General features: G+C 33.3%; 2 protein-coding genes across 2 annotated transcripts; both read right to left on the bottom strand.

Moving 5' to 3' along the window:
* Positions 1 to 7,506: 7,506 nt before the first annotated feature.
* Positions 7,507 to 8,747, bottom strand: LOC122280471. Its single transcript, XM_043091374.1, has one exon. It carries the CDS (start codon positions 8,606 to 8,608, stop codon positions 7,736 to 7,738), a length of 873 nt encoding a protein of 290 aa, XP_042947308.1. The 5' UTR covers positions 8,609 to 8,747; the 3' UTR covers positions 7,507 to 7,735.
* Positions 8,748 to 23,424: 14,677 nt separating this feature from the next.
* On the bottom strand, positions 23,425 to 26,552 carry LOC122281559 (probable inactive poly [ADP-ribose] polymerase SRO5). Its single transcript, XM_043093152.1, has 6 exons — positions 26,408 to 26,552; positions 25,285 to 25,891; positions 24,943 to 25,184; positions 24,719 to 24,855; positions 24,507 to 24,602; positions 23,425 to 23,745 (listed from the first exon to the last, which is right to left on the bottom strand). Exons 2-6 carry the CDS (start codon positions 25,857 to 25,859, stop codon positions 23,716 to 23,718), a joined length of 1,080 nt encoding a protein of 359 aa, XP_042949086.1. The 5' UTR covers positions 25,860 to 25,891; positions 26,408 to 26,552; the 3' UTR covers positions 23,425 to 23,715.
* Between the last annotated feature and the right edge of the window lie 97 nt (positions 26,553 to 26,649).

Below are 26,649 nucleotides of genomic sequence, written 5' to 3'. Positions count from 1 at the left end.
TAGCCCGAATGCTCATCGAATCCACCTTTTTTTTTTGTCATTTTTTTTATATTCTTAAATATTTAAAAAAAATAAAAAAATCACATCACTAAAAAAATTTATTTAATCACTAAATAAATAAATAAAAAGGGATTCGGTAGACTTTTTGAGTCCCAAATTCGGGACCAAAGCATTTCTGTAAAATATTAGGATCCAAAATTCAACCAATCAACCCAAAAACACGTAAATATTAGAAGGAAAAAACTAGTTTGCCTCCCAACTTGTACCACTACAGTGTACTATTGGGCAATTTTTTTTTATTTAATGATTAAGAAAGTAATTTTAAGTTTATTGATATATTTTTTTATTTTTAAAAATATGAAAAAAATATTTAAAAAAAAAAGCCTGAGCGGCATAGTAGCCCGACCCATATTAAAAACTTAAAGCATTAAAACCTCAAATCTTCAGCTATTATGTTCTGCAAAAACCTATTTTCAAACATTTTTTTTAATACATCCAATGTACCATTTACGCGAAAATCTTCTATATCAATTATACTGAAAATTTTTAAAGTTGTAATGAGTTTTACAATAAATGGTATATTAATATACCGACTTATATATAACAAAACTCTTATTTTATAATAAGCAAGATTTCCCGAAAATCGAATCACAAACTTCTTTTATTTTATTACAAGATCTATGAATCAAAAATTTTTTTTTTTGGAGGGTGCGTTTCCAGGTACTTTCCAGGGCTTTTGATTCATGATCTGCTGCTCTAAAATAAGAGGACAACGATCGAGGGGAGATTCAATGTACACCTAAACAAATAGTGACTCACAATTCTTATAGAACATGGATGTCATATATTGTACAATTTGTCTGATGGTCCACAATTTCTTTTCATCTTGTGGACACTAGTAATCTATATATATATATAAAGGACGACATAGATGGGTTAGGATGCGTCCATGTAATATGTCATGGTTGGACATTTTGTTTTGTGTTCTTAAGGTGGTGGATAGAATATGATACATGTACTTTTAAGAATATATTTTTTATTATTTCTTGATGTGAGATTAAATTACTTTAAATTTATACATTATTTTTTACTTATCTGTCAATCATTTATACTACATTATAGGATCATAATTAAATAGAAAATGAATGCTATCCATTAAGAGCTATGTTACTCATAAGTCCATACACCACACATCACATAATTTTTTATTTTTTTTATTTTTTAAATTTTATTTAGTTTTATTCTTTTTAAAATAATAGAATTCTTCTATTAATCATCCATTTACTACATATTTGATAAGAGAAAAAATTAAAAAAATAATAAAAAAAGTGGTATGTGGTGTATGAGGCTTATGAATAGAATTTTTCATCTATAATTACTTGGAATGTTATAGCGATACAAGGAAATTGATTAGTGCATTGAGATTTTATTCTCCTAGGCTTAAAACAAGAAGATGTTGTCTTTGGTGGAATACAAACAACAAAAAATGACCAAAGAATGATAGGTACATGAACAAAAACTTTGGAAGAATAGTTAATTTTCATCATGTCCAGGGTGTCAGACATGACATGACACCATGGACACTATGAGAATTCTCAAAATTTTTTATAATTTTATTATTAAATATCATTCAAACAAAAAACACTTTTCAATTTCAAATTTTCAGTTTTTTTACCTAATCATTATTTAAATACAAAAGCTAATACAACTTTCACAAACTTAAAAACAAAAATACTATTCAAACAATTGTTTAACTTTATAATATTTTTATTCAATTTTTTTTTTCTTATTTTTCAAAATACAATAAAACATATTCACTCAAACTATTTCATTATTATTCACAAAATTATGAGATACTTCAACTAGGATGGAGTTTTTAATTTTCTTCTCTTTTTACTAAAAATTCATTCTTGTTTGCTGGTCAAGCATGGACGTTGTAATATGTTCCACATGTAGAAGAAAGACCGAAATTCATATATGATGTAATAAAATAAGATAATGATATACTTACAACTCTTTTTTTTTTTTAGACAACGAGGATAGGGGTTTTCGAATTCTGATTTTTTATTTAGAGAATCAAGTCATATGACATCAAACTCTTAGCACCTACAAATCGTTTACAACTATTTTACTACTCACTTCAAATCAACTAATGTAATTGTGCCACGTCATTAAAAAATATTTTTAATTTTACATAATCATACTTCATTTTAAATAGAGTTGTAAAATACTTGTAGACTTAGTAGTTGAAGTTTATCTATTTTTCAATAAAATAAGAAAAGTAGGGTCCTTTTTCTAGATTTCCCATTGCATATTCTAGCCGTTGAGAGGTATTTATGCTTTTTATTAAATATTTTTGGGGGATGATTGAGACTGGTCATTAAAACTAGAAGATAATGAGAGATTTGAGAAGAAAGAATATCAAAATGTGAACATGGACAGCAATTCTTTAAGGAACCTTACCCACTCTGATCATGGACAAAATTAATCAATCATAGAGACAAATACACATGGTACGTACCAACTACCAATATAAACTTTTTTTTTTTTTTTAGAAGATTTTCTTTTCTTTTGGAAACTATTCAAGTAATTAGGTGATGTTCTAATTGCAAGTGGCCTGGTGGAAACATGCCACACTTTCAAAAGTAAGGAGGCCAGAAAGTTTAGTTGGGACCGCCCTGCCCTTAAGAAACCTTTTTTCTTTGAGAATGACTCTGATTGATAAATTTGTAACTGCCCTGCCCTTGAGAAACCTTTTTTCCTTGAGAATGACTGTGCTTGATAAATTTAATTGCCTTCTTACAATTAAAACAAGGGACGAGAAAAATGCTCTTCATTAAATAGATTCATACACTAGTCTCCAACTGATGTGACGTATTTTAAGTAATGCTTTAAATCAATAACTTAAATAAAAAAAAATACATTTAGTCGCAATTTAAATAATAAGTTGAGATAAGATGAGTTGAATTGAAAGTTTAATAAAATATTATTATAATATTATTTTTTTAATATTATTATTTTAAAATTTGAAATAGTCAATTTGTTTATTATATTTTATATAAGAATTTGAAAAAGTTATAATGATGAGATGAGACGAGACGAGATAAAATACTTTTTGTATCCAAACGGGGTTAAACACAAAGAAAATATAGAAAAATAAATCCACAAACAGACGTAGTTTCATATGATCTGTTAGATTTATTTTATAATAAAAATAACTTTACAATCTGAGCATCAAATCATATCAATTTGTATATTTATTTTTATATAATTTTTTTATGGTTAAAGTATTTTTCTTTTTAATTAAGTTGAATTGAATCAGCTTGTTGATAATTATATTCGAATTTGAAATGAAGCTTGTACTAACTACATGAACACCACCTGATCATCTCGAACTTATCCTGTTCTAAAATGCTTTCCTAGTAATAATATCACTATGACATAAAAAGACATAAGAATGCTCCAGGAAGTCGATTTCAAAGGAAAAACAGCATACAGTGGCAGATATAAAAACAAAACTTTGGAAGAATATTAAAGTTGATGCCGATGGGTTATTGGTTTGATTTAGATTGAACCACAAAAGATAAAGGTAAGCATTGATTGGAAAGTAGAAAAAAGTGCTTCTGCAAAGTGGGATTGATGAGCCATGGAGGGTCTGTATCTGTGCAAAGTTTCCCAGATAATTTGGGTAATCGTGAGAGTTTTACAGGCTTTGGCATTTGCATTTATGCACCAAAAGACGTATAGGAAAAGATGTGAAAATACCCCACATAATGTGCACCTGGGATGCGTTTATTCCTGTGCATGCAACATCTCAGTCCCTTCTTTCTTTTCTTCTTCTTCTTTATGGAGGGATGTGTAGAAGAAGCTTGAATAAAGTAACTCATTCCAATCATTTACAGATAATCTTTGTTTACTTTATTCCTCTTCTTTTGTACTGATTAATTCTCGTTTTCACTTTTTTTTTTTTTTAATATCTTTTTATCAAACACTTTTAACACTCGTAAACTGGAATGATTGCACTAAGCTCGGTCTTGATTCTGCTTTGGAATCAACAAGGCGGTTCTCTCTGTCATTACAAATTACCAGCTATCACAAAGACACCATGCTAACAAGATTTAAGGCCAAGTCTGGAGGATAGTGGCTGCTCTAACTTCTAACTTCCAGTAATTGGGATTAGAAGAGCGGAAATATAGAACAAAAAGACAGAGAACAAGACCAAAACCCTATGGCACCAAACCTAATGTCTTACAGAAAATATTACACTGCCTTCCTGTACAGACTCGGTCATCCTTCCTTTAGATTTTTCACTTTATTGGAGTGATATTGTTAAAGAAAATTTAAAAAAAGTTAAATTGAAATTTGAAAAAGTTAAATTGTTTATTATATTTTATGTAAAAATTTAAAAAAATTATAATAATAAAATGAGATAAAATAAGAATAATTTTCAATCCAAACGGATCTCTTAATGTATCTAAAAATGATAAATTTAAGATGGAGAGTGGTATCAGGTATGGTTGTATTAATTATATTGGTTTGGTTTCTTTTTATTTTATTTTTATATTTTCTATATATTTGTACAGATGATAAGATATTAAAGTGTCTCAAAAAGATTTTTTTTTTTTGTTTTTATTTTTTTAATAAAAACCCATCATGCCTTGTAATAAGAAATAGAGAAAGTGCATGTAGAGAAAATGACAGTATCTTATCTAATTTTAAGTACTAACAAGACTTTAGGACGAAGATACTTTCATTTGGTCTCATAATGACATAAAGGTTAGTTTTGTTTAAAGGCTAGAGTGCTAGGACAAGGACATAGAAATATCTATCCATACATCCTGACCTTAGCGAGTCTCCAATGGTGTATTTAAAAGACCAAACTCAGTTAAGAGTTCAATAACCTGATAGCATATAATATAGTCTTTTAAATGAAAAATCAGAATTTGAAATCGCCCACCTCTATATCCAAAAATATAAAATTTATTGAAAAATTAATGTTAAAAATGGTCCATTTACATTTGCAAAATGCTCCATTTTTCTAGCAGAAGAAAATTCTACAAATTAATGTGATAGGGTAGTCTAGTTAATTAATCTTTAATTTTTCTTTTAAAAAAATAAAAGATGATCTAAAAGTGATAGAAGTTTTGCAATTTACATAATAAAATGAGAACGAAATAAAAAGAGTTATGTTACATACAGTTACTTTTACGTACTCCTCACGCATTCCACTTATGTGATTAGCTAAAACAGTTATTTTATATTAAAAAAAGTGATGTAACCAATCACATTAGTACAGTATACAAGAAATATATAAAAGTGATTACATATAGAGTTTTTGTTTTTGAAAACATGATTGTTGAAAAATAAAATTAATATTTAATAAAAATATAGAAAAGAATATAGAATCTAACAGAATTGTATTAAAAATAGAGTCTAACAGAATTAATATTTAAGTATAGAATTAAAAATATAGAAAAGAAAAGAATATAGAATCTAACAGAATTAATATTTAAGTAAAATAGAGAATGTTGCTGGTTGGATGAATAAATATCGATCAAGAATATTGACGGAGAAGATGATCTTAAGGATCATTTGGACTTTTGAGAAACAGATAAAGCCCTTAACTAATGAAAAGTAGATGCTAATAATAAATTCAGAAGTATATTCTTCAACCTCAATTATTTATATTATCCATCCTATAATATTATTGCATACGCAAAAATTTTATTTTTAATCACTTTTATGTATTTTTTACGTATTCTATTAATGTGATTAACTGAATCATTTTTTTTATATAAAATAACTATTTTGACCAATCATATTAATAAAGTACATAAAGAATACGTAAAAATAATTGCATATAACATAACTCTTGTATACAATATAATTATATTTAGATAACCCATTTTATAATATTTTTTTACAATTACTAATTATGAATGCGATAATACCTAAAGTAAATTAAGTAATTCTTGTACATAAAACTGTCCTCAATAACGTAGTATGTTTTTTGTGTTGATCTCTAGCTTAATTTATATCATTAATTCTAATTAGTAATCATACGAGTTTCAGAGTGTGCAAGTCGAGTTTTGCTAGGTACAAGCATACTTCGTGCGCTAATTCGCATATAGATAATTTTTTTATTTAAAAAAATATAAAAAGAATTTTGAAAGAAGAATAACATTTCTTATCTCATGAAAATTATTTTCGTTTTTAATTCATATCATTTCGTTAATATATATGTCTTATATATTAATATCGATATACAAATTGGTGTACGAAATGTAATTGTAATAAGACTTTTCCTTTTTTTAAATAGAATATACATAATTTACACAGAAACTGTAAATATCACGATCATTTAGATACAAATAAAAGATATACGTACACGCAATAAATACTCTGTTGAATCTTTGCTTCTCTCGCCACAAAGAATATAAGTACACCTGCTATATGTAAATATTTTAGTAAAATCTTGATACTCCTCATCCATCTTGAACTTGTCAAATTACCCCAACTTTAATTCATCCAATATCATCATGACTTGGACGTAACTCTCTCTCTCTCTCTGATTTTCTTCTAATTAATTTAATTTAATTTAAACAAGGGTTGGCTGAATCATGGCAATGGACCTACACTCCCAAGTTATCTGTTAATGATGTGAAATTGTTCTGGCGTTGCGTTTTACACCTTCGCTTGCGCCGTTTTGAGATCGACACGATTTCTGATCTACTCGGTAAGGAAAGGAAAGCTGCATTTTCACACACATTCATGATCTCCCCCGCCCGTTGGATACGGCGCCGCTTTCACTCACGGTTCCCATCTCCTCACGCGGTGCTAATTTATTTTGAAATTTAAATGAAAGGTGCATGTCGTCATGGATAACGTGCATCATATATACTTTATAAAATTCATATTTATGATTAAAAATTTTAAAAAATATTATTATTCTTCATACTACATCTCATCATCTCGAACATTTGTAGATTGAATGCATAAAGAAACGGATTTAGAAGTTTTATTTTTTGTTAATCCAATTATAAAGACATATTTTTCAAAGAGGTCATTAAGAATATTACCATAATTAGAAGATTGGAACCATTTTATGGGTTTGTTTAATCAGCTTAATTTGTAATTGGGTGAGAAATGTATTCAATTTATAACCAAGAATGCCTATTCCAGTCGATCAATTAACCATTTTAAAAGAGATTTTTTTAAGAAAAATATCATTATTCATTCATAAAAAATAAAAAAATAAAAAAAAATTTATATCTATGATCGAATATATATTAAAATATTCTCATATCAACTATTAGGAGCTCTATCAATACATTACTGAATTAATCTGAACTTCACTATTATTGATATTTACATAGATAGACAAAAACTCAACCTCATATTTCATCAAAATAGATAACTCAACCTCTACTTGCAAAACTATCATCCTTTAACATAAAAAAAAAAAAAAATGAATGCTTATTGTTCAAGACGAGGGGATACGTGCAATTCATAAAACATAAGATCAACACCATTAAAATTAACCATTATACCAAGAACACTCAAATTCAACATAGATATTTACACAAAACTAAACCAAAACTTAAAATAAAGAAAAACATCAAAAATCATATATAGTATATATGTTTCGTGTTTTCTAGGATGGATTTTGATTCACAAAACTGAACCACCCACCTCTCATTTTTTTCACTCAAATTACTTTCAAAGTTTCGATCTTTTAGAAAGGCTGCAAACTCCTACTCAGTCCATTGACGTTAGAGAAGAACCCTACCAAGTCCTTCCGGTACGGCAAGGACCTCTTATCTCCTTCCTTCAATGCATTCCCCTTCTTCCCACTTTCCGGCGACGCCTCGTCCGTCTTCTTTACAGCCGTTTTCTTGCTCTGCGTCAAGAAGACGAACGTGTCTTTCCCGTCACTGTTACTCCGGTAAAGAAGGTCCCGGAACTTCCATCTCTTGGAAGAGCCGGTCGAATTGCTCTTCTTGCAGTTACTGGGCGAAGAAGGTGCAACGTCGGCTGGTGGTTTTGTTGGGGCCCACACGCAGTAGCTTCCGGCTGGGATTCCGTCGAGCTCGTCGGCTTCGGAGGATGAGCAAGACGCTGGCTCGCGGGCTTCTTCTCGTTCTCGCTCCTCTGTCATGAGCTTTCTCAGAGGAAGACGACGAAGCTTCGAGGTGTTTGAAGAATCAGTGCTTGTACGGGAATCGTTAACGAGTAGGCTCTGGTCGAAGATCGGGTAGATGGGTCTGATCTGGCCGTTGTAGAAAATCTCATCGGCTGAGATAGGAGACGAATCTGGCTCTCTGCAAACAAACGCGAACTCAAAATCGTCGTCTTCGTCCTCGTATCCATCCTCGTCCTCGCCGTTGTTATTGGACATGTCTTCTTCTTGTTGTCGTTGAGGAGGTTCAGCGTTTGAGATAACTCGAGATGAAATAGGTGGGTTTTCTGTAGCCCAGGGAAATATATTAGTGTCGGAGTCGGCTTCATGGCGAAGTTCCTCCACGACTCTGGCGGCGATCTCAGCGAGTTTTCCGGGCGAGTAACTGTTGAAGCTGGGAGAGAGCGAGACCACTGAACCCCCCTGCATTTGGAGCTCGATAGCTAACTATCTCCGCTTCTGATACAACTCTGTTTAGCAGACGCTCCGGCACTTGAGATTAAGAGAGAGAGAGAGAGAGAGAGAGAGAGAGTTTGGTTGAAATGGCGGAAAGTGTGGAGGGATGGGCCGGGGCCCGGGTTATATAGGTGGGAGAGGTAGTGGTTGGGAAATGTGAGCAGAAAGATGTACCTGCTATCACTCCAATATCGGCTCTAATTATCATGACAAAAATAATTAATTATAATCAATTTAGCTATTCATGGTGTCAATCATATTTATTTTGTAATTAAGATTTTAAATATATAACACTAAATCATATTTTTTTATTAAATAATATAATTTGTATTTATTATTTTTTGTAAAATTTGTATTTACAAAATTATTTATAAAAATAATGTATTTTTTAATGGTAGATAAAATGTGTATGCTTGTGGTGGGGACATGTGGAAGAGTGATGACTTCTGAGAGTTCACACGTGTTGGAAAGATATTGCAATCTAGAATGCTGGTGGGGTACGCGTGAAAGGTGAAGATGGGACCCGACCACAGCCCACTACTATTTTTCCCTTTCCTTTTCCATTCATTATCTGAATCTAGCTTTAATAAATGTTAACCCTATATACTTTGTTCGGTACAAATAATTCTCGGATTCTCCAACTTTACCATTCATTCCACCAAGGTCCTAAACTGTTTTGTTTTTTCGACATTACTTTTTAATGTTAAAAACTTTTATTTATTATATATATTTTATATAAAATAAAATTCAAAAATAGCTTCCTCTATATTTTATTTTTTTCGAATGTAATTATAATAATGGAGTATTTGTTGAGTACGTATATGATATACGAATAATGAATAATTTTTTTTTTATAAATCGCATATTTATTTATTATATTCAAATAAATTATACGGAACTTAAATATTTTAAGATTATATAAATTATTTTCCTAAGTAAATAAGATAGCTCGACAAGGCTCTTAAAATTCATTAAGCCCAATTACTTTCAACTTGATTTGTTTATTATTATTACAAGAGTAGTACAGTTATTATTATTATTATTATTATTTTTTTATCAAAACATATTTCTGTATTTCCTTAAGAAGTGTCAATTACAGCTTTGTCCTGTAAAATCAAACTATACAGTCCATCTGGGCCCCCTTCCATCCATATTAAATCTTCATCAATGTTTAAAGCAAATCTTGCTAAAAAGTTAGCAGCGTTATTGGCCTCTCTATACGTATGAATGATTAACCAATGAGGTATGTTGCTTAACATTCCTCTTATGCCTTCAATTATCTGGCCTCCACACTCCAATTCTCATCTCAGTCATTTACAGCTTTAACAATATACAAAGCGTCTCTTTCATACAAAGCGTCTCTTTCAAACTCTGCTCTACCCACTCCCAATTCTCATCTTTGTCATTTATAGCTTTAAATAAGTAGTACTGTTGAAAGTTTTTATATTACGAACTATTTATACGACATAATTTAATTTATAAAATTTAAATAAAATTATTCTTACCATATAACTTGTATGTAGCTGTACTATATACAAAGTGAGCAAGACTGAACTTGATATAGATTTTCAAATGTAAATACAACCTAAAGAACGCTTATTTATATTTTGTTAAAAATATTAGACATAACAAAACTAATCTATTTCATAACAACAACAACAACAATAATAATTAAACGAATAAAGCTTGAATATTCACTTGAACTTGGCTTGATTGCATTTTTAAATTCATCATCAACAAACAAAAATGAAAAGTTGAAAATTCAAAGAATGCTTGGTGGCATTGCTATAGGCTTTTGATTAAGAGTAACCATCTAACAGAAAACCAAAGGCAATGAACATAAAGGAACCATTGGTGTTTGATAAGTTTTGATGGATAATCTTTTGCATATACTAATCTTTATCGCATATAATTCAAGTCCAAAAAGATTAGTTTTAAGTTCTATATTTTGATTATATTTGAGTCAAGATTTTGAGTAAGAATGAGATAAACACAAAATAGAATTATGATATTAACTTGCTGAGTATTTTATGTTGGTTGAAAAATTTACATGAGCAAAAATAGTAATTAAAAAATACTTTAGTATGATATGACAAATAAATGTAATTAATATTATACATTAAATTGTAAAATAAATTTAATATATTATATAAAATAATGTAAATTTGTAAATTTATATCGGAAGGGAAGCATGATTGACGGTGGTGGATATACGCCAACAATGTTGCAAAAATACTGATCATGTACGTATAGCAAAGCAACCTGCAAACTTTATAGGTAGGAAGGGATGGTATGGACGTGAAGGACGGCGCGCGGGCACTGACTTGTACAGTCGTACACGTCATATTCTGCGTACTAAGTCGTGACACGTGTCAAGTAGCATATCATCTCTCATATTTCCTTTTTGCTGCTTCACCGATTTCTTTATCAAGTCAGTATGTAGATTATATTTAATAAAATGTTTATAATATAAATTAATTTAAAAATAAATCTTAAAATTTAAAATTTATGAATCAAATTTTATTATGTAAGTCATGTGGATAATAAAACAATTATATATAGTAGTTTATAATATTACTTATATATTCTTATTACTCAAATTAATTCAATCTCTTTGAAGATGAAACTCGAAAATAAATATACATATAAATATATTAATAAAATAAATATTTTATAAACTGGATGATAAATCTGTGGGTATTATATATTAGAGAGTCACATCTATTTGTCGGCAGTTGTACGCAGAAGAGATTTTGCTAGCTGGCTGGGGTCTGTAAGCCGTATGATGTTGATAGAAAAACTACCTAGCTAGGTTTGGGATAACTCCAACCCCTGATAGGAGTGAGACGGCATCCATCCTCATTTTAAGTTGTTATTAATTAAGTACCAACCTACAAGCTAGCTAGCTAATCACACCAAACCACATAATACTTAGAACAAGAATTACTTAAAAATTGGGTGATGGCCAGATCATTTCTTGTAATTAATTAATTATAAGCTAATTATGATTGAATATTATGTATATATATATATAATATATATTTATAAAATTTTACTTTCAGATACTTTTATGTATTTTATTAATATAATTAGTTAAATTAATTTTTTTAATATAAAAGAATTATTTTAATTAATCACATTAATAGAGTGTATAAAAAATACATAAAAATAATTATATATAAAAGAAGTCTATATATATATATGATGACAAGAAAATAGAAAGAAATATTTTATTTTTATAAAAAGTTGGGTGGTTTTTTTTTGGGGGGTATAAGATTGATGTGTGTATATATAGACACAACATATATTTTATTATTGATGTCTAATTCACATGTATCATGCACGGAGAATTTGAAGTCTAATTTTTCTACTATATATATATATATATATATTTTCCCAAAGATGAAGAAGAAAAAATCAAAAGAGATGAGATATATATGTTGTAATTAATATGTTGAACCTTTGTTGGATGTTACGTATACCCACCAAGAAGCTGTGTAGTACTACTAGTAAACATTATTTTTTGAGTCTATTTATATGAATGATGATTAGAAAGGGTTTTAGTTAACTAAAACTTGATTACTTGTCTAAATTAGAATCGATTAGGGTATATTAATCATGATCATGCCCCCGACGTGGCACTGATATCGTGACTTAATGAAATTAATATCGTTTTGTACGTCAAGCTAGGCATATATATATATATATATAAGATTAACTTACGCAAAATCAAAATATATATATATATATATATAAAACTTGTGGAGAATGATATATTTTATCAAATCAAATCAAAAGAGTGTGGCAGAAAGCATGTTGTAAGCATAGAGAAACGACATGAGAAAAGTGAATTGGTGCAAGTCAAGGTGGATCGATGAGTTAGCCAGCTTGGTTTGTCATTTTGTTGATAAATTATAATGAGAAGCTGCGGCATGATTAGCGGCCAACTTATTTATATTATATGTGAATTAATAATATTGTAATGATTTTGATGCAATTATATTCCTCTAAAGATCGATCGTCGTAACTTGGTTTTCACTTTTATCATTGATTGTTTTCATGTTATTTTTGTTCCAGCTTGTTCTTAATTTACATGATGAATTACCAATTAGCTAGCTAGACAGCATGGATAAGGAGACAGACACCGTCGTACATAGTACTACATTTTCTTTTCCTCTTTATAAGGTTTCTTGATGGGTACTACTGCATTTCTTCGGTGCAAACCTTCGTTTTCCTTAGTATTTTCCTTTTTTTGAAATAAAAATAGTGATTTTTGTATATGTTTTTTTACATATTTTAGTAATATAATTGATTACGTCACTTTTTTTAATATAAAATAATTTATTTGACTAATTATATCAATAAAATATATAAAAAAATATTCAAAGTGACTGTATATAACAAAATTTATTTTTATTACGTACCTTTTATAGTTTATATAACTATGTTTTAAATGAGTTATATTTTTATAAAATAAATTTACATAAATATCCTAGTTACTTTTAAAATATGGTTATATAAATAATCATAAAATTAAAGATGTGCGTGTATTAATATATATTAGTATGCTCTTTTAAAAGTTAGTAGAAAATGACTCGATCGATTGACATAGGTACGCCACCTTTGACGTATTAAGGACATTTGACGCAGTTATGTATGTAGTAAAGTATAAACATACAATATTTTTATAACTCATGATCATATTCTAAATATATAAAGGGTAGGTCTTATATTAAAAAAAAAAAATCATAAATAATTATAAAAGTCTAGTCAATTTATAAATATCTCTCTTCCTAAAATGTGATTGTAAAAATAAATAAATTATAAAAATGATATATAATCCATTTCAGACATCGAAGCTTTTTGATCTACGTACTAGCTAGCCATTAGAAGACTTCGGATTCTGCATTAATTGAGCTAATTAGAGTACTATACGACAAACTCATCGTGCAGAACCACAAGAGATGTCAAATCGTGTTAACGAGTCGTGTCAAAATATGTATATTATATTATATAGTTCAATCCTAACTCACTACAAAAAAAATGACCTTTTGCGACTAATTAATAGTAACAAAAAGACCACAAGAGATGTCAAATCGTGTTAACGAGTCGTGTCAAAATATGTATATTATATTATATAGTTTAATCCTAACTCACTACAAAAAAAATGACCTTTTGCGACTAATTAATAGTAACAAAAAGACTATTAGCAACCAATTTATTAATTGGTCGCAAAAAGTTATTTTTCTTGTAGTGACCCGACCCGTTAAACTTATTGTGTCAAAATCTCAAACCATAACACGATCCATTAACATAATGGGTCGTGTCGTATCAATCCATTTTGACTCATTAAAAATATTATGAGATAGATTAACACGACACAATACAATTAGTTTCAAACTGTTTATGTAAATTGGTTGAATATACTCGAAATTAACTAGTTTGACATGATTAAATTTAGCATAATTTTATAAATTTTAAAATCACAATATTTATAAAAATTATAAAACTAACTACAAGTCTAAAATTACAATTCAAACAATAAAAAATATTGAAAATGAAATTCTAACAATTTTACTTTTAAATATAAGGGTATAATTATGACTTTAACTTTCTTAACGTGTCATAACGGGTTGACCCGTTATCAACCCGTTAAGCAATCGTGTCTTAACAGGTCAACCCGTTTTGATCCGAACCCTTTAAGACTAAATCCTAACCTGCTATTATAGTATCATGTTCGTATTGGATTAACGGGTCGTGTAAGATATTGCCATCCCTACTAATATCTATAATTAGATTTTTCTTTTCTTTTTCAAGCGGGGGTTTATTCATTTTTAACGAGTTATTTGTAACAGTTATTTATAACGAGAATTAACTTATTATAATAGAAAATAGTTAATTATTTTCGTAATAAATAACTTACTACAAATAAGAATTTTTGTTATAGGTTTGAATCCGAGCCTGTCTCAACTCAATCGCGTGCACGCCCACAAACACATACATACATACACATATACATGTATGATATATGAAAAGTTAAACTTTACAAACCGGCCTAAATTGACGGCTAAAAGAATATTGGACAATTTCAAAAAGAAGTAATTAGGTTCTTTCATGCAGTGGAATATGATACCCAAAGAGACAGATAGAAAACTGAGGCACGAGAAAACCTTTAATCATCAAACACCTAATTTCTAGAAGAAATTATATTATTGGATTTGGTTGAGTTTTGGTGGGACAAAGCTGGAATTGTTTGCTATATATTCGAAAGACTTGAAATTCAGTCTGAAGCTTCTTAATTATAGAGAAAAGCTTGGGGACTATATATTATGCATGTACAAAGAATAATAATAAAAAAAAAAAAACAAAAACCCTAGCTAGCTTTTTGGATTCAACAATTTGAATTTTCTTCGGTATGCTTTGCTTGCTAAACCCGCAATATTCATTAGATATAGACGTAGGAAGGTCTGTTTCAAAAGTATTGAGAACTTCCTTTGACTTTTCTTGTTTATTTATAAAGATTTCTTAATGTGAAAACACAAAGGACCAAAGGACGTTGACCTTTGAAGATAAAAGAGTATATATCCCAATTAATTAATTTATTAAAAGAAAAAAAAAAGCTTTGTTCTTTATATCTTGTTTGGTAGTACTACATGATTCTACTTTAAAGAATTTCAAATCATTCACTTTGAAGGTCATCCTCTTCATCATAAATGGTCTCTTTGTCTCGAAATAATATATATATAACTCAATACAAAAATCTCAATTCGTTGAGCTTTTGATTCAATCAATTACGAGTAATTTAAGAGTATTATGTGATTATAAGTTGATGTGACCAAAAATATATAATTCAAATATGCAAATCAATTATACATATTTGAATCATATGATAATTCGAATTTCTTTTCAAGGATTCTTTCTCTTTTTCCTTCTTTCAACCGATCCTGCCAAATATATAATAATATGTGCAATTCAAAGAATATTATTTACCATTGAATGCCGAGAACTAGAATGAATTTTCATTCTAATTCTTGAGAAGTGAACAAAGAAATGTTATAAAAAGACGTTTACAAATTGACATAGTCTGATGTGATATATAAAATTTATTTTATATTAAAAAATTTTATAATTTAATATCTTATATCATACACCATATCAATTTTTAAGTTTTTTTTTTAATAAAATTTCTTTATTGATAAAACATCTATCTTTTATTTGCTCATCGTCCATTTTCTTTGCATACGATCAAAAATAAAAAAAAAATATTAAAAATCTCAATTGTGTTTGATGGCGGTTCAATTAAAATAGAATGGGCTACACAAATCCCAATGGCTTGCTAATATTTGTGTTGACACACAACTATATATGGGCTAGGCTTAGATGCAAATGTCGTACACCCAATATAAATTGTAACAGAGTTGATGGAATAAAGTTGGTTCACAGAAAGAATTTGCTCTAGGCCCACTTAGAAAGATAGCCATAGCGCATCTCCCTCTCTGTCTATGGCTGTCATTTCTACCTTGGACTCTAAAGGACAGACCTTTAAAGGTGGAGGATTTGATTTGTCCTGTAACTTAATTTGATTTCTACCTCGGATTCTTGTTACACTGGAAACGCAGATTCCTTAACTTCGAGATACCATCAATCGACATAGCTAGCACCAAAAGGCACAAAGCAAGCTTGTATATGCATGCAGGAACTAAGCTTTTTTTTTACCTCCTAGAAGTTTGAAGAGTTTCAGTATTATTGCAAAAACTGTGTGTTTGTATGATTATGTTGTTGTGGAATCCGACCATCTTAGGATTTGTTAAGGATACGTTATTTTAATACTCGGCTTGACATATTGACATTAAATTTTAGGCGATTCATTTGTACAGCTTAACTCTTTTTTTCCATTTTTATTGTAATCAGTCTTTATAATGTTGATTTGTAATTATTCTTATACAGTTGTAATTGACAATATATACAAAAAATACTCACCATGATTGTGTGTGGTGGATTTGAGCAAATCTTTACATATTATCAACAGCCCTATCGGATTAGCCTCCATCGATCCCTCTTGCTTCAATGGTTGTCGAAAACACCTCACCCACTCTTCTTCCTTTCAACACCACGATTCACATGGTGACCGTAAAACTCTCATCCTCCAATTATCTCATTCGGAAGAGTCAACTTCTCCCTCTCCTTGAAAGCCAAGAACTACTCGGACATGTGGATGGAACTCTTCAACCTCCTCCACGTTTTGACCCTGTTGGCTCTCAAACGCCAAGCCTCAAACACTTGGCGTGGAAGAATACTGATCAACACCTCTCAAGTCTCTTGCTCTTCTTTCTCATGGAGGAAACTATGGCCGAGGTTGTGGGTCTCTCCTCTTCACGTGAAGTCTGGTTAGCACTTGGAAAAACCTTCAGTCGCCGATCAAAAGCCAGATAAATTCGTCTCAAGGACGACCTTCAATTGATGAAACGCGAGACGCGATCGGCAACATAGTATGCTTGCACATTCAAGGCTCCGTGCGATCAACTTCATGCCATCGGAAGACCTATCAATGATACTGATAAGGTTCACCGGTTCCTCCAAGGATTGGGTTTTGGGTTCACCAGTTTCTCCACCGCCCAAATGGCCCCAACGCCCTTGCCTTCTTTCACCGATTTGGTCTCCAAGGCTGAAAACTTCAAGCTCTTCCAGAAGTCTCTTGAATCTTTTGGTTCACCGCCTGCTGCCTTCACAGTCACCAATCGCGGCCCACCTTGTTCATTTTCAAGGAATTCAAATTGACATCAACAGAGCTGAAATCACTCTTCCAACTGCCACAATGGTCATTCCAACTCCGAGTATGGACGCCATCTGTAGCGTTGCCAAATCTGCCGGTAAGAAGGGCACTATGCCAACAAGTGCAACCAGAGGTATGCACGGGGAGGAGATGTTGTCAGCAACACAACCCATCTCGCTAAGGCTTTTAATGCCTCTTGTTCTCTTAATGGGCCGGCGTCCAATGATTGGTACCTGGACACAGGGGCCTTAGCCCACATGACACCAGACCTCTCCCACTTGGATCAAGCAAGTGATTATACGAGTAAGGATCGTGTAATTGTAGGGAATGGTGCTTCCATACCCATTACCCACACTGGTACCATCTCTCCTACTCCCACACTTGATTTATTGGATGTATTAGTTGTTCCTCGCCTAACCAAAAATGTCCTATCAATTAGTAAATTAGCATATGATTTTCCTCTCTTTGTTACATTTACTAATAACATTTTGTCTATCCAGAATCGTCAAAAGGGAAGGGTGGTGACAACTGGTAAGAGAGATGGTGGCTTATATGTGCTGGAGTGCAGAAATTCTGCTTTTATTTCTATTCTTAAAAATAAAGCTCTTCATGTCTCATATGACTTATGGCATGCTTGTCTTGGCCATGTGAACCATTTTGTTATTTCATTTTTAAATAAAAATGGAAATATCTATCTTACCTCATTATTGCCTTCTCCCGCATTATGTGACACATGTAAAATTGTGAAAAATCATCGCTTACCTTATTCTCGTAATGAACATCGCTTGTTTAATGTGTTGGATCTTATTCATTGTGATATTTAGAGTCCTTCCCTATTCAAGTCAAATTTGGGATTTATTTATTATGTGCTATTCATTGATGATTATTCCTGTTTCACTTGGCTTTATCATTTGAAATTAAAATTTGACTTTTATGATATTTTTATTCACTTTCAAAAACTTGTGAAAAACCAACATTCCACCCGCATCAAAATTTTTCAAAGTGATAGTGGTGCTGAGTTTACAAACAATCGCTTCAAAGCACACCTTAGCACCTAAGGTATTCACCATCAACTCTCTTGCCCATATACACCCACTCAAAATGGCTGCGCAGAATGAAAACATTGACATGTGACCGAAACAGGCCTGACACTCCTTTTCCATTCTCATCTCTCTCCTCGTTTCTGGGTTGATGCTTTCAGCACTGCAGTCTACATCATCAACTATTTTCCCACGCCACTTCTTGGAGGCATGTCTCCCTTTGAGCTTCTCTATGGTTCCTCACCAAATTAGAATTTTCATCCTTTTGGTTGTTGTGTCTATCCTTGTTTGCATGATTATATGTCTCACAAATTTTCTTCTCGCAGCATCCCTTACATTTTTCTAGGATACAACCCTTCCCATAAAGGCTTTCGCTGTCTCGATCCCACTACCTCCAGGCCCTATATCACTCGCCATGCCCAATTTGATGAAAATCACTTTCCCTCCAGAACTAGCTCCCAGACTCAGCCGACGAGTCTTTGTAGGTTACTTTACTCTCTTGCAGGTCCCTCTTCACTGTCTCAGGAGCCTCGGACACCTCCTGTTGACCCTGATGTTGCTCCGCTTCTCATTGATCCCATTCCTGCTCCAGCTCCTCAGTTGGTTTCTCATCCCATGCTCACACAGGCTAAAGTTGGCATTTTCAAGACTCTTCATCCAGCGAATCTTAGTGTTTTGAGATCCTCTAGACTTCTGTCTACTCTTTTTGCCTCCACTGAGGCTAAAGGATTCAAATCTGCTGCTAAGAATCCTGCATGGCTTGCTACCATAGATGAAAAAGTTCAAGCTTTGCAACGTCACCACACCTGGGTTTTGGTCCCCAGACCTACTAACACCAATATTGTTAGTTCCAAATGGGTGTTTTGGACCAAATATTTGCCTGATGGATCCATTGAGTGCCTTAAAGCTCGTCTTGTGGCCAAAGGCCACACTCAGGTACCTGGTCTTGATTACATTGACACTTTTAGTCCTATTATCAAGGCTACTACTGTTCGTGTTGTCCTCTCTCTTGCTATCACCAACATATGGCCTCTCCGTCAACTTCATGTGAAGAATTCATTTCTCAATGGCACTCTCACTGAGAATGTCTATATGGAACAACCTCCTAGGTACATTGATCTTTGGTACCCAAATCATGTTTGCCAATTGAATAAAGCTCTCTATTGCCTCAAACAAACTCATCGTGCCTGGTTTCAGTGCTTCAGTTCTTTTCTTCTCACCCTTGGGTTTCTTGAAGCCGTGCAGACACATCTCTCTTTGTCTTTCATCAGTAGTCTGACACTATCTATCTACTTTTGTATGTCAATGATATTATCATATAACCGGCAACAACTCTTCTCTTCTTGATAGTTTCTCTCGCAAGCTCAATTTTGAGTTGCCACCAAGGATTTAGGCTTTCTCAGCTACTTTCTTGTTTTGGAAGCTACTTCCACTACTGATAGTCTCTTTATCAGTTAGCTAAAATATGCCTGGGATATTCTGACTCTAGCACATTTACTTGACAGTAAGTCTGTTTACACTCCTATGGTCGTCTCTCAACATCTGACTAGCAATGGTCCTACTTTCTTTGACCCCACTCTCTACAGATCTCTAGCAGGTGCACTTCAGTACTTAACCATCACTCGCTCTAACATTGCTCATGCTATTAACTCTATCAGTTAGTTTCTGTATGCTCCTACTACAGTTCACTTTCATGCTGTCAAGTGCATCTTACGTTATGTCAAGGGCACACTTCATTTTGGTCTTATTTTTCGCCCTTTTGTTGCTTCTGATGCCCTTGTTGCTTACTCTGACGCTGACTGGGCTGGTGGTCCCTATACTCGCCGTTCCACCTTTGGCTACTCTATTTAGCTTGGCAATAATCTGGTTTCTTGGAGTGTTAAGAAGCAACCTACTGTTTCTCGTTCCACCTGTGAATTTGAGTATCGCGTCCTTGCAACTACCACAACTGAACTCCTTTGGCTCACCCATCTACTTCATGATCTCAAGGTTCCCATTTCAAAGAAGTATATTCTCTTATGTGACAACAAAAGTGCGATCTTCTTAAGCTCCAACCTTGTTTCCCACAAACGGGCCATAGATTATCATTTTCTTCGTGAACTTGTTATTGCTGGCAAACTTTGCACTCAATATGTGCCTTCTCATCTATAGGTTGCCAACATCTTCACCAAAAGTGTTTATCGACCTTTCTTTGAATTCTTTCATATCAAGCTTCGTGTCTGTTCAAATCCGACACGGCTTGAACATATTAACCTTAATATGTTACCTTAATACTCGGCTTGACATATTGACCTTAATCTTAGGCGATTCATTTGTACAACTTAATTCTTGATTTCCATTTTATTGTAATTAGTCTTTATCACTTTGATTTGTAATTATTCTTCTACATTTATAATTGACAATATATACAAGAAATACTCACCACGATTGTGTGTGGTGGTTTTGCTCAAATCTTTACAGGATTGAGTTTCTATTCTAATAAAATTTCTTGCCTGCTGGACTTGCGGTCCCATTATTAATGGAGTAATGATACATACATGACAAAAACTTCTCATTTATTGTGGAACAAAAACCGTGGTGACAATCAACCATCTTGGGATTTACGGCCAGAAAATTCCATCACTCAATCTTGGGTCCTGAGATCCATCACTCAATCTTGGGTCCTGATCAATAAAATCAAATCCCATTTAAGGGAGTTACAGTTAGCCATCAACAGCACCAAAAGGCAGGCTTTGCTGCAATATGCATTCTATTACTGAGAGCTAGGACCAGAAGGTTCCTAATAATAGTTATCCGCATATAGTATTGAGATTAGAAAGGAGTACAAGCAGTGTGGATCACACCCAGAAGCATGTTGGATCATGTGCACCATGTGCCATGTTTTGAAAAGCAATTCTCGACAAATTACTATATTGAAAAAACAAAAAGAGTACAATCAGTGTGTATCACACCCAGTTGGAAACACGAGAATGCTTTGGGAATGGACGGACAGAAATGAGAAGGAGGCCACAGACATTTTGACTCAAGATCCATCAGTGACATTATGTGCTATATAGATTGAGTTTGGGGAAGGAGCATTTGGATGGTGATTTGATCGATGATGTTAGGAATGTTGAAATCGACTACTTGAGTGGGGAAAGTCTGAGTAGTCTGAGTAGCATCCTTCAAAACCTTGAAGTCGTCCTAGGAAATGATGTTACATAGTCTAAAATGATGTCATTTAAGACTTGGATTTAAGCGCATCTGAGATGATCGGTAAGAACATAGTTTTGGCTTCAACAGTGGGATTTAGCATTAACCAGGGGCATGCGTGTATGATGGTACCTTCAAGAGAGTTATTGTTATCATTTTGGATTTTGTAAAGGTTGCATTAGACGATGTGACCTATATTAAGTAACTTTATATTATGTGACATAAGAAACCACATATAGACTCAACACATAGATCCTAAAATATTTTTCTGCTGGGATATTACCCACAGATGGACCAATGCCCCACCACTTTGTACCGGTAGAACACACGAGATCATACAATATCAATTGTTTCAGTTCAGATGATCGGTAAGAACATAGTTTTGGCTTCAACAGTGGGATTTAGCATTAACCAGGGGCATGCGTGTATGATGGTACCTTCAAGAGAGTTATTGTTATCATTTTGGATTTTGTATGGGTTGCATTAGACGATGTGACCTATATTAAGTAACTTTATATTATGTGATATAAGAAACCACATATAGACTCAACACATAGATCCTAAAATATTTTTCTGCTGGGATATTACCCACAGATGGACCAATGCCCCACCACTTTGTACCGGTAGAACACACGAGATCATACAAGATCAATTGTTTCCGAACTGATTGTCAACGTAGGCTTTAGTGCAGAATCACATAATTTTTTTTTTTTTGATTTTTTTTTTCCAGTGTTAGTATTGAGCGGTTCCCACTCCTCAACCATCTTTGACCCATCGAACAACCATCGATCGCCACAAGTGGGTATCAAGGAGGGCCATCCAATTTGTGTAGATAGTCTAGCCAAGACTCAGCAGCAAAAAAAAACAAAAAAAAAAGGGTCTAGTGACCCGTAGTATAGGAATTCTAATTCACGGATCATAACAACAACAGTGAGTCATTGTATGTTTATCTTTATTTGAAATGAAATTGAACCATCCTATCGGGGCATAGCTTGGAGATACCGGCGGGTGGTGTTGGAGTCCACTTGGGAGAGTAGTACTGTTTGGGGTTGATGGTTGAGGACCAGACTATTCGGATCCACATCAGTCGTCAACTATTACGAAAAGTGTTCATAAAAGTAAAATTGACTAAATTTGATACGTTTAATATTTTTTATCCGATATATTGCAATAAACCGCGTCAATTTGTTGACCAAATATGTTAAATAATTTTTTATGCGATATACTACAATAAATCATCTATTTGTTGATCAAACATTTCTACACTGTTGATGTACTGCTTTTGGGCTTCCCACAGAATCTTACAAAACTATTTGAACTAAGAGAGTCAAACACTACATTATGCCAACTCCCGTTGAAGAAGCATCTATGAACTTAGAAGAGTAGTCAATTCTGCCCTACTAATTTCAAAGCCGAATGCATTGTTTCTTTGATCTCAAAGTTTTGATATGCCAAGTTGTTTCATTATTCACATGTAATTTTCTTGTACGGCAATTTAATTTCCTTGCTTTAAAGCTCATATCCTTCAAATATGCAATAACGATGATGACCTTTGCATAATAATGGATCCAGCACAACATGCGCTCATAAAAGAGGCAGATCATATGCCAATATGGTCACAGGGTACAAGGTAGGTGCGTTTAAAGAATTTCAGAATCTGGACCAAAGAGATCGCAACCTCAGGTCCCCCACCTCCTGTATTTTGCGAAATGCTATTATGAATTTGGCAAAGATAAGCACAAACGCACAGAGGATCCAGCCCCTAAAAGAATTGTAACTCGTTCTGAACCAGAAAAATCACTTTTTTTTATCAACCACAGTTGATAATACACGCCATGCGATTACAACTGAAAGAACACCATATGCAGAACTCAAAAAATCTAAAGTATGAAACCCCACTTAGCCGCTCAAGTATCTGCTGCATCCCTCATCATCTTCTTCCCTTATAAGTAGCTGATCAAAAGTATCTACTTTTGTTTCGCCCATGTTCTTGATAGCAACTGACAACTGCACTTCTTATTTGTAATTCCTGCAATTGTCTTTCAGAACCGATTCGACTTCATCAGAGCCACCTTTTATGCAAGGCCGGTTGGTGTCTTGAGTTGCTGGAGAAACAAAAATATCAGAGATCTCACTCGAATAAAATTCTCTTACTTTAGGCAAAACGTGAAATCTAAAATTCAAACTGAAAGACTGGAAAAGATATCAGCAAGTATAAAATTTTTTTGAATCTGAATCAAATAAACCTTTACTCTATACACTACATAATTACTTTAATCTCATAAATTAACTGGAAGCAAAAAGAATAACCATGAACTAGCAATATGAGTTCATTTTGATGACAGAAGCAGGCATAAACTGTACGACCTGCACTAGGACAAGGGCATAAGGGAATATAGCCACCAAGAATAAAGGAGACGATATAAGCATATAAAGTGGAGATAACAGTTATGCTCCACCTTAAGAATTTCCCACTCAGACAGAGCTTTCATTCTACTAGCACATCCTCACCCCATATTATCTAATCGTAGAGAATTTGCCTAGTGCAATGCATGAAGAAAACCATTCTCAAAAGTAGGGATTCTATCGCCCTAAAGACTAAGCTAGCGCAAACAATCTCAAATGCAAGGTAAACACCTTTTTCTAGATTCTTCTAGATGGACGGACCTTGTAAACAACATAGATTTTTATTACAGTTCCACCTCCCGAGATCGATGCATCAGCAAGTTGTTCAATAATAGTGGAATTTCTAAATTCAAAGAGGCCTTTGTGTCAATTTGTACAACCTACAAGTGAAAATCAACTACATAACCAATGTTTTTGACATGGCCAAAGTAAATTTCCAATTTGATGACAGAAGTGGTACCTTGGATTTGAATGACTTGATAATAGCAATCAACAACTTATCTCCTGCTATTTGTCTGATTTTTTGTACCAGTTCATTTCGTGATATCTTCTTTTCCTAGAGACAGACCAAAAGTTCAAGACATTAAACCATTTAAATATTAAAGGATATCTGAAAGAAAAGGAAATTAATTATTTGTGGCCTGTGATAAAAGTGCAATCCGGAGTACTTACTTTGTGAGCTTCATGATACTTGCTGATCACTGAGACGGTGTGAGGTGGTAAGAACTTCGAAAGCGCAGAAATTAGAACTGGAAATGGAACCCAAGGTGAAGTGGGAACACTCGATGGTTTTGGAATCCTTGCAAACTCTACAAAATTATACGTACAGATAAATCCCTAATTTCCCATCAAGGACACCCATAAACTCACATACAAAACAAAGGCCAATTGCTAACCTGCCAAGCAAGATGGAGCTGTGAAACTTACTACAAACTCGGGTAAAATATGAGTATTCATGTGGGTACTCCACACAATATATTTCCTGGGAGCTGAAAGATTATCCACGGCTGAATCGAATTCTTCGGAACTCGGGTGGCACTGCTCGGAACCGATATGCACAAGCTCTGCCTTCCCCAATATAACACGACTCAGGAGAAGATGTCGCAGACCGTCCTTGTCGACTACCGAGTTGCACGCACTGTACATAACGATGTTAGTAACTTAGTATTGGCATATACCAATCATATTGGAGAAAGAGTCACAGTAAAAGAAACTGTGATAAACACAAGCTTGATTACCTTTCCAAAGGTGAATAATCCGGTGAAAGATAAACTCCGCCGCCAAATAATCCATTGTTCTGAGATATCCCACAATGACCAAAACCATGTGAAGCAATCTTAACGATGTCATCCTTGGAAGCACCATACCAAGCATACCTGATATTAGCATTGCCACCGCATTTCTTCTCCATTGCCTGGCCATAAATCCGGAACGTATTCAACCTCGCTTGTCCCATCACACCGCCAAAACCATTTCTATGAATACCGGCTACCGTTGCTTGCACACCAAGCGAAGCGAAACCCAACTCGAATCTCCTTTTGACGAGGTCGTATACTCTATCTCCTTCAGCCAGCCTAACCAAGCCTTCGAACACCGGGAAATGGTCACTAGGGGAACCGGAGACACTGCTTTCGCAATCAGAAACCGATGCTTCTTGATCAGTAATGGTGTCCGACACCGAATCTTCCACACTCGTTTGCCCAAACTGCTCGTCGGATTCTTGTTCAGACAAAGAGTTAGAGGTCGTAGTCTGAAACCCATGTGGAGAGGGCGCTAGCCGACATTGGTCTCGATCTCCGTTGATATTCTCCATTCAGCGAAAGAGCGGGAAATCGCAACCGTACACTAAGAGAAATACAAGAGTGATTTGTACATTGTAACCGCCAAGAAAAAACAGAGTAAATAAAAAAAGAGACTAATACACAGGTTTAGAAATATTTCTTCCAGAAAATTCTAGAAAATGAAAAGGAGAGAAATATAAAAGAAAGATTGGAACAAAGACCACCCACCCAGAAATCCAAATGGAAAGAAAACAGAAACTGAAATAGACCGAGCGGAAAGGAATAATCGACGAATTAATTGAATAGTAAAAGCTAAGAATGGATACTAAAGAAGAAAAAATAGAGTATCAAATCCAAAAGAGAATGCAATTTGAAGATATGGAGATTTATATAGGAATGAAGAACAGAGTCGCATCAATTTATTATACGGAGGAATTAAAACGAAATGATCAAAAGGAGGAGAAGTTATAAAGGAATGGCTGCGAAGAAACTTGGTGCAGAAGAATCAATGCATGTAATTGAAAGACAACGTGCGAGTGTGGTGATGGTGAGATAAGGAATTGAACGGAGAGAATGTTACGAGTTTGGGAAGGGGAAAACAGTCTTTTCGTGTTATATATACCAGAGAAAAAGAAGAAGATGATGATCGTTGTGTAAAAAAAATTATCTAGTTTTTTTCCTTTTCTTTTTTTGAAATATAAAGTAAAGGAACCGCCCAAAGATTTGGTATTACTAAGGCGGTGGATGCGGCGCATACTGTTTTGCTTGCGAGAGATAGCCAGTCGTTTTTATTTACGTTTTCTCTCTCGAGGCGAGGCGGTT

This window comes from Carya illinoinensis, chromosome 11 (genome assembly GCF_018687715.1).
Source record: "Carya illinoinensis cultivar Pawnee chromosome 11, C.illinoinensisPawnee_v1, whole genome shotgun sequence".
NCBI classification, from domain to species: domain Eukaryota; kingdom Viridiplantae; phylum Streptophyta; class Magnoliopsida; order Fagales; family Juglandaceae; genus Carya; species Carya illinoinensis.
The sequence above is the reverse complement of the archived record's forward strand: the minus strand, read 5'-3'. Positions and strand labels throughout refer to the sequence as shown.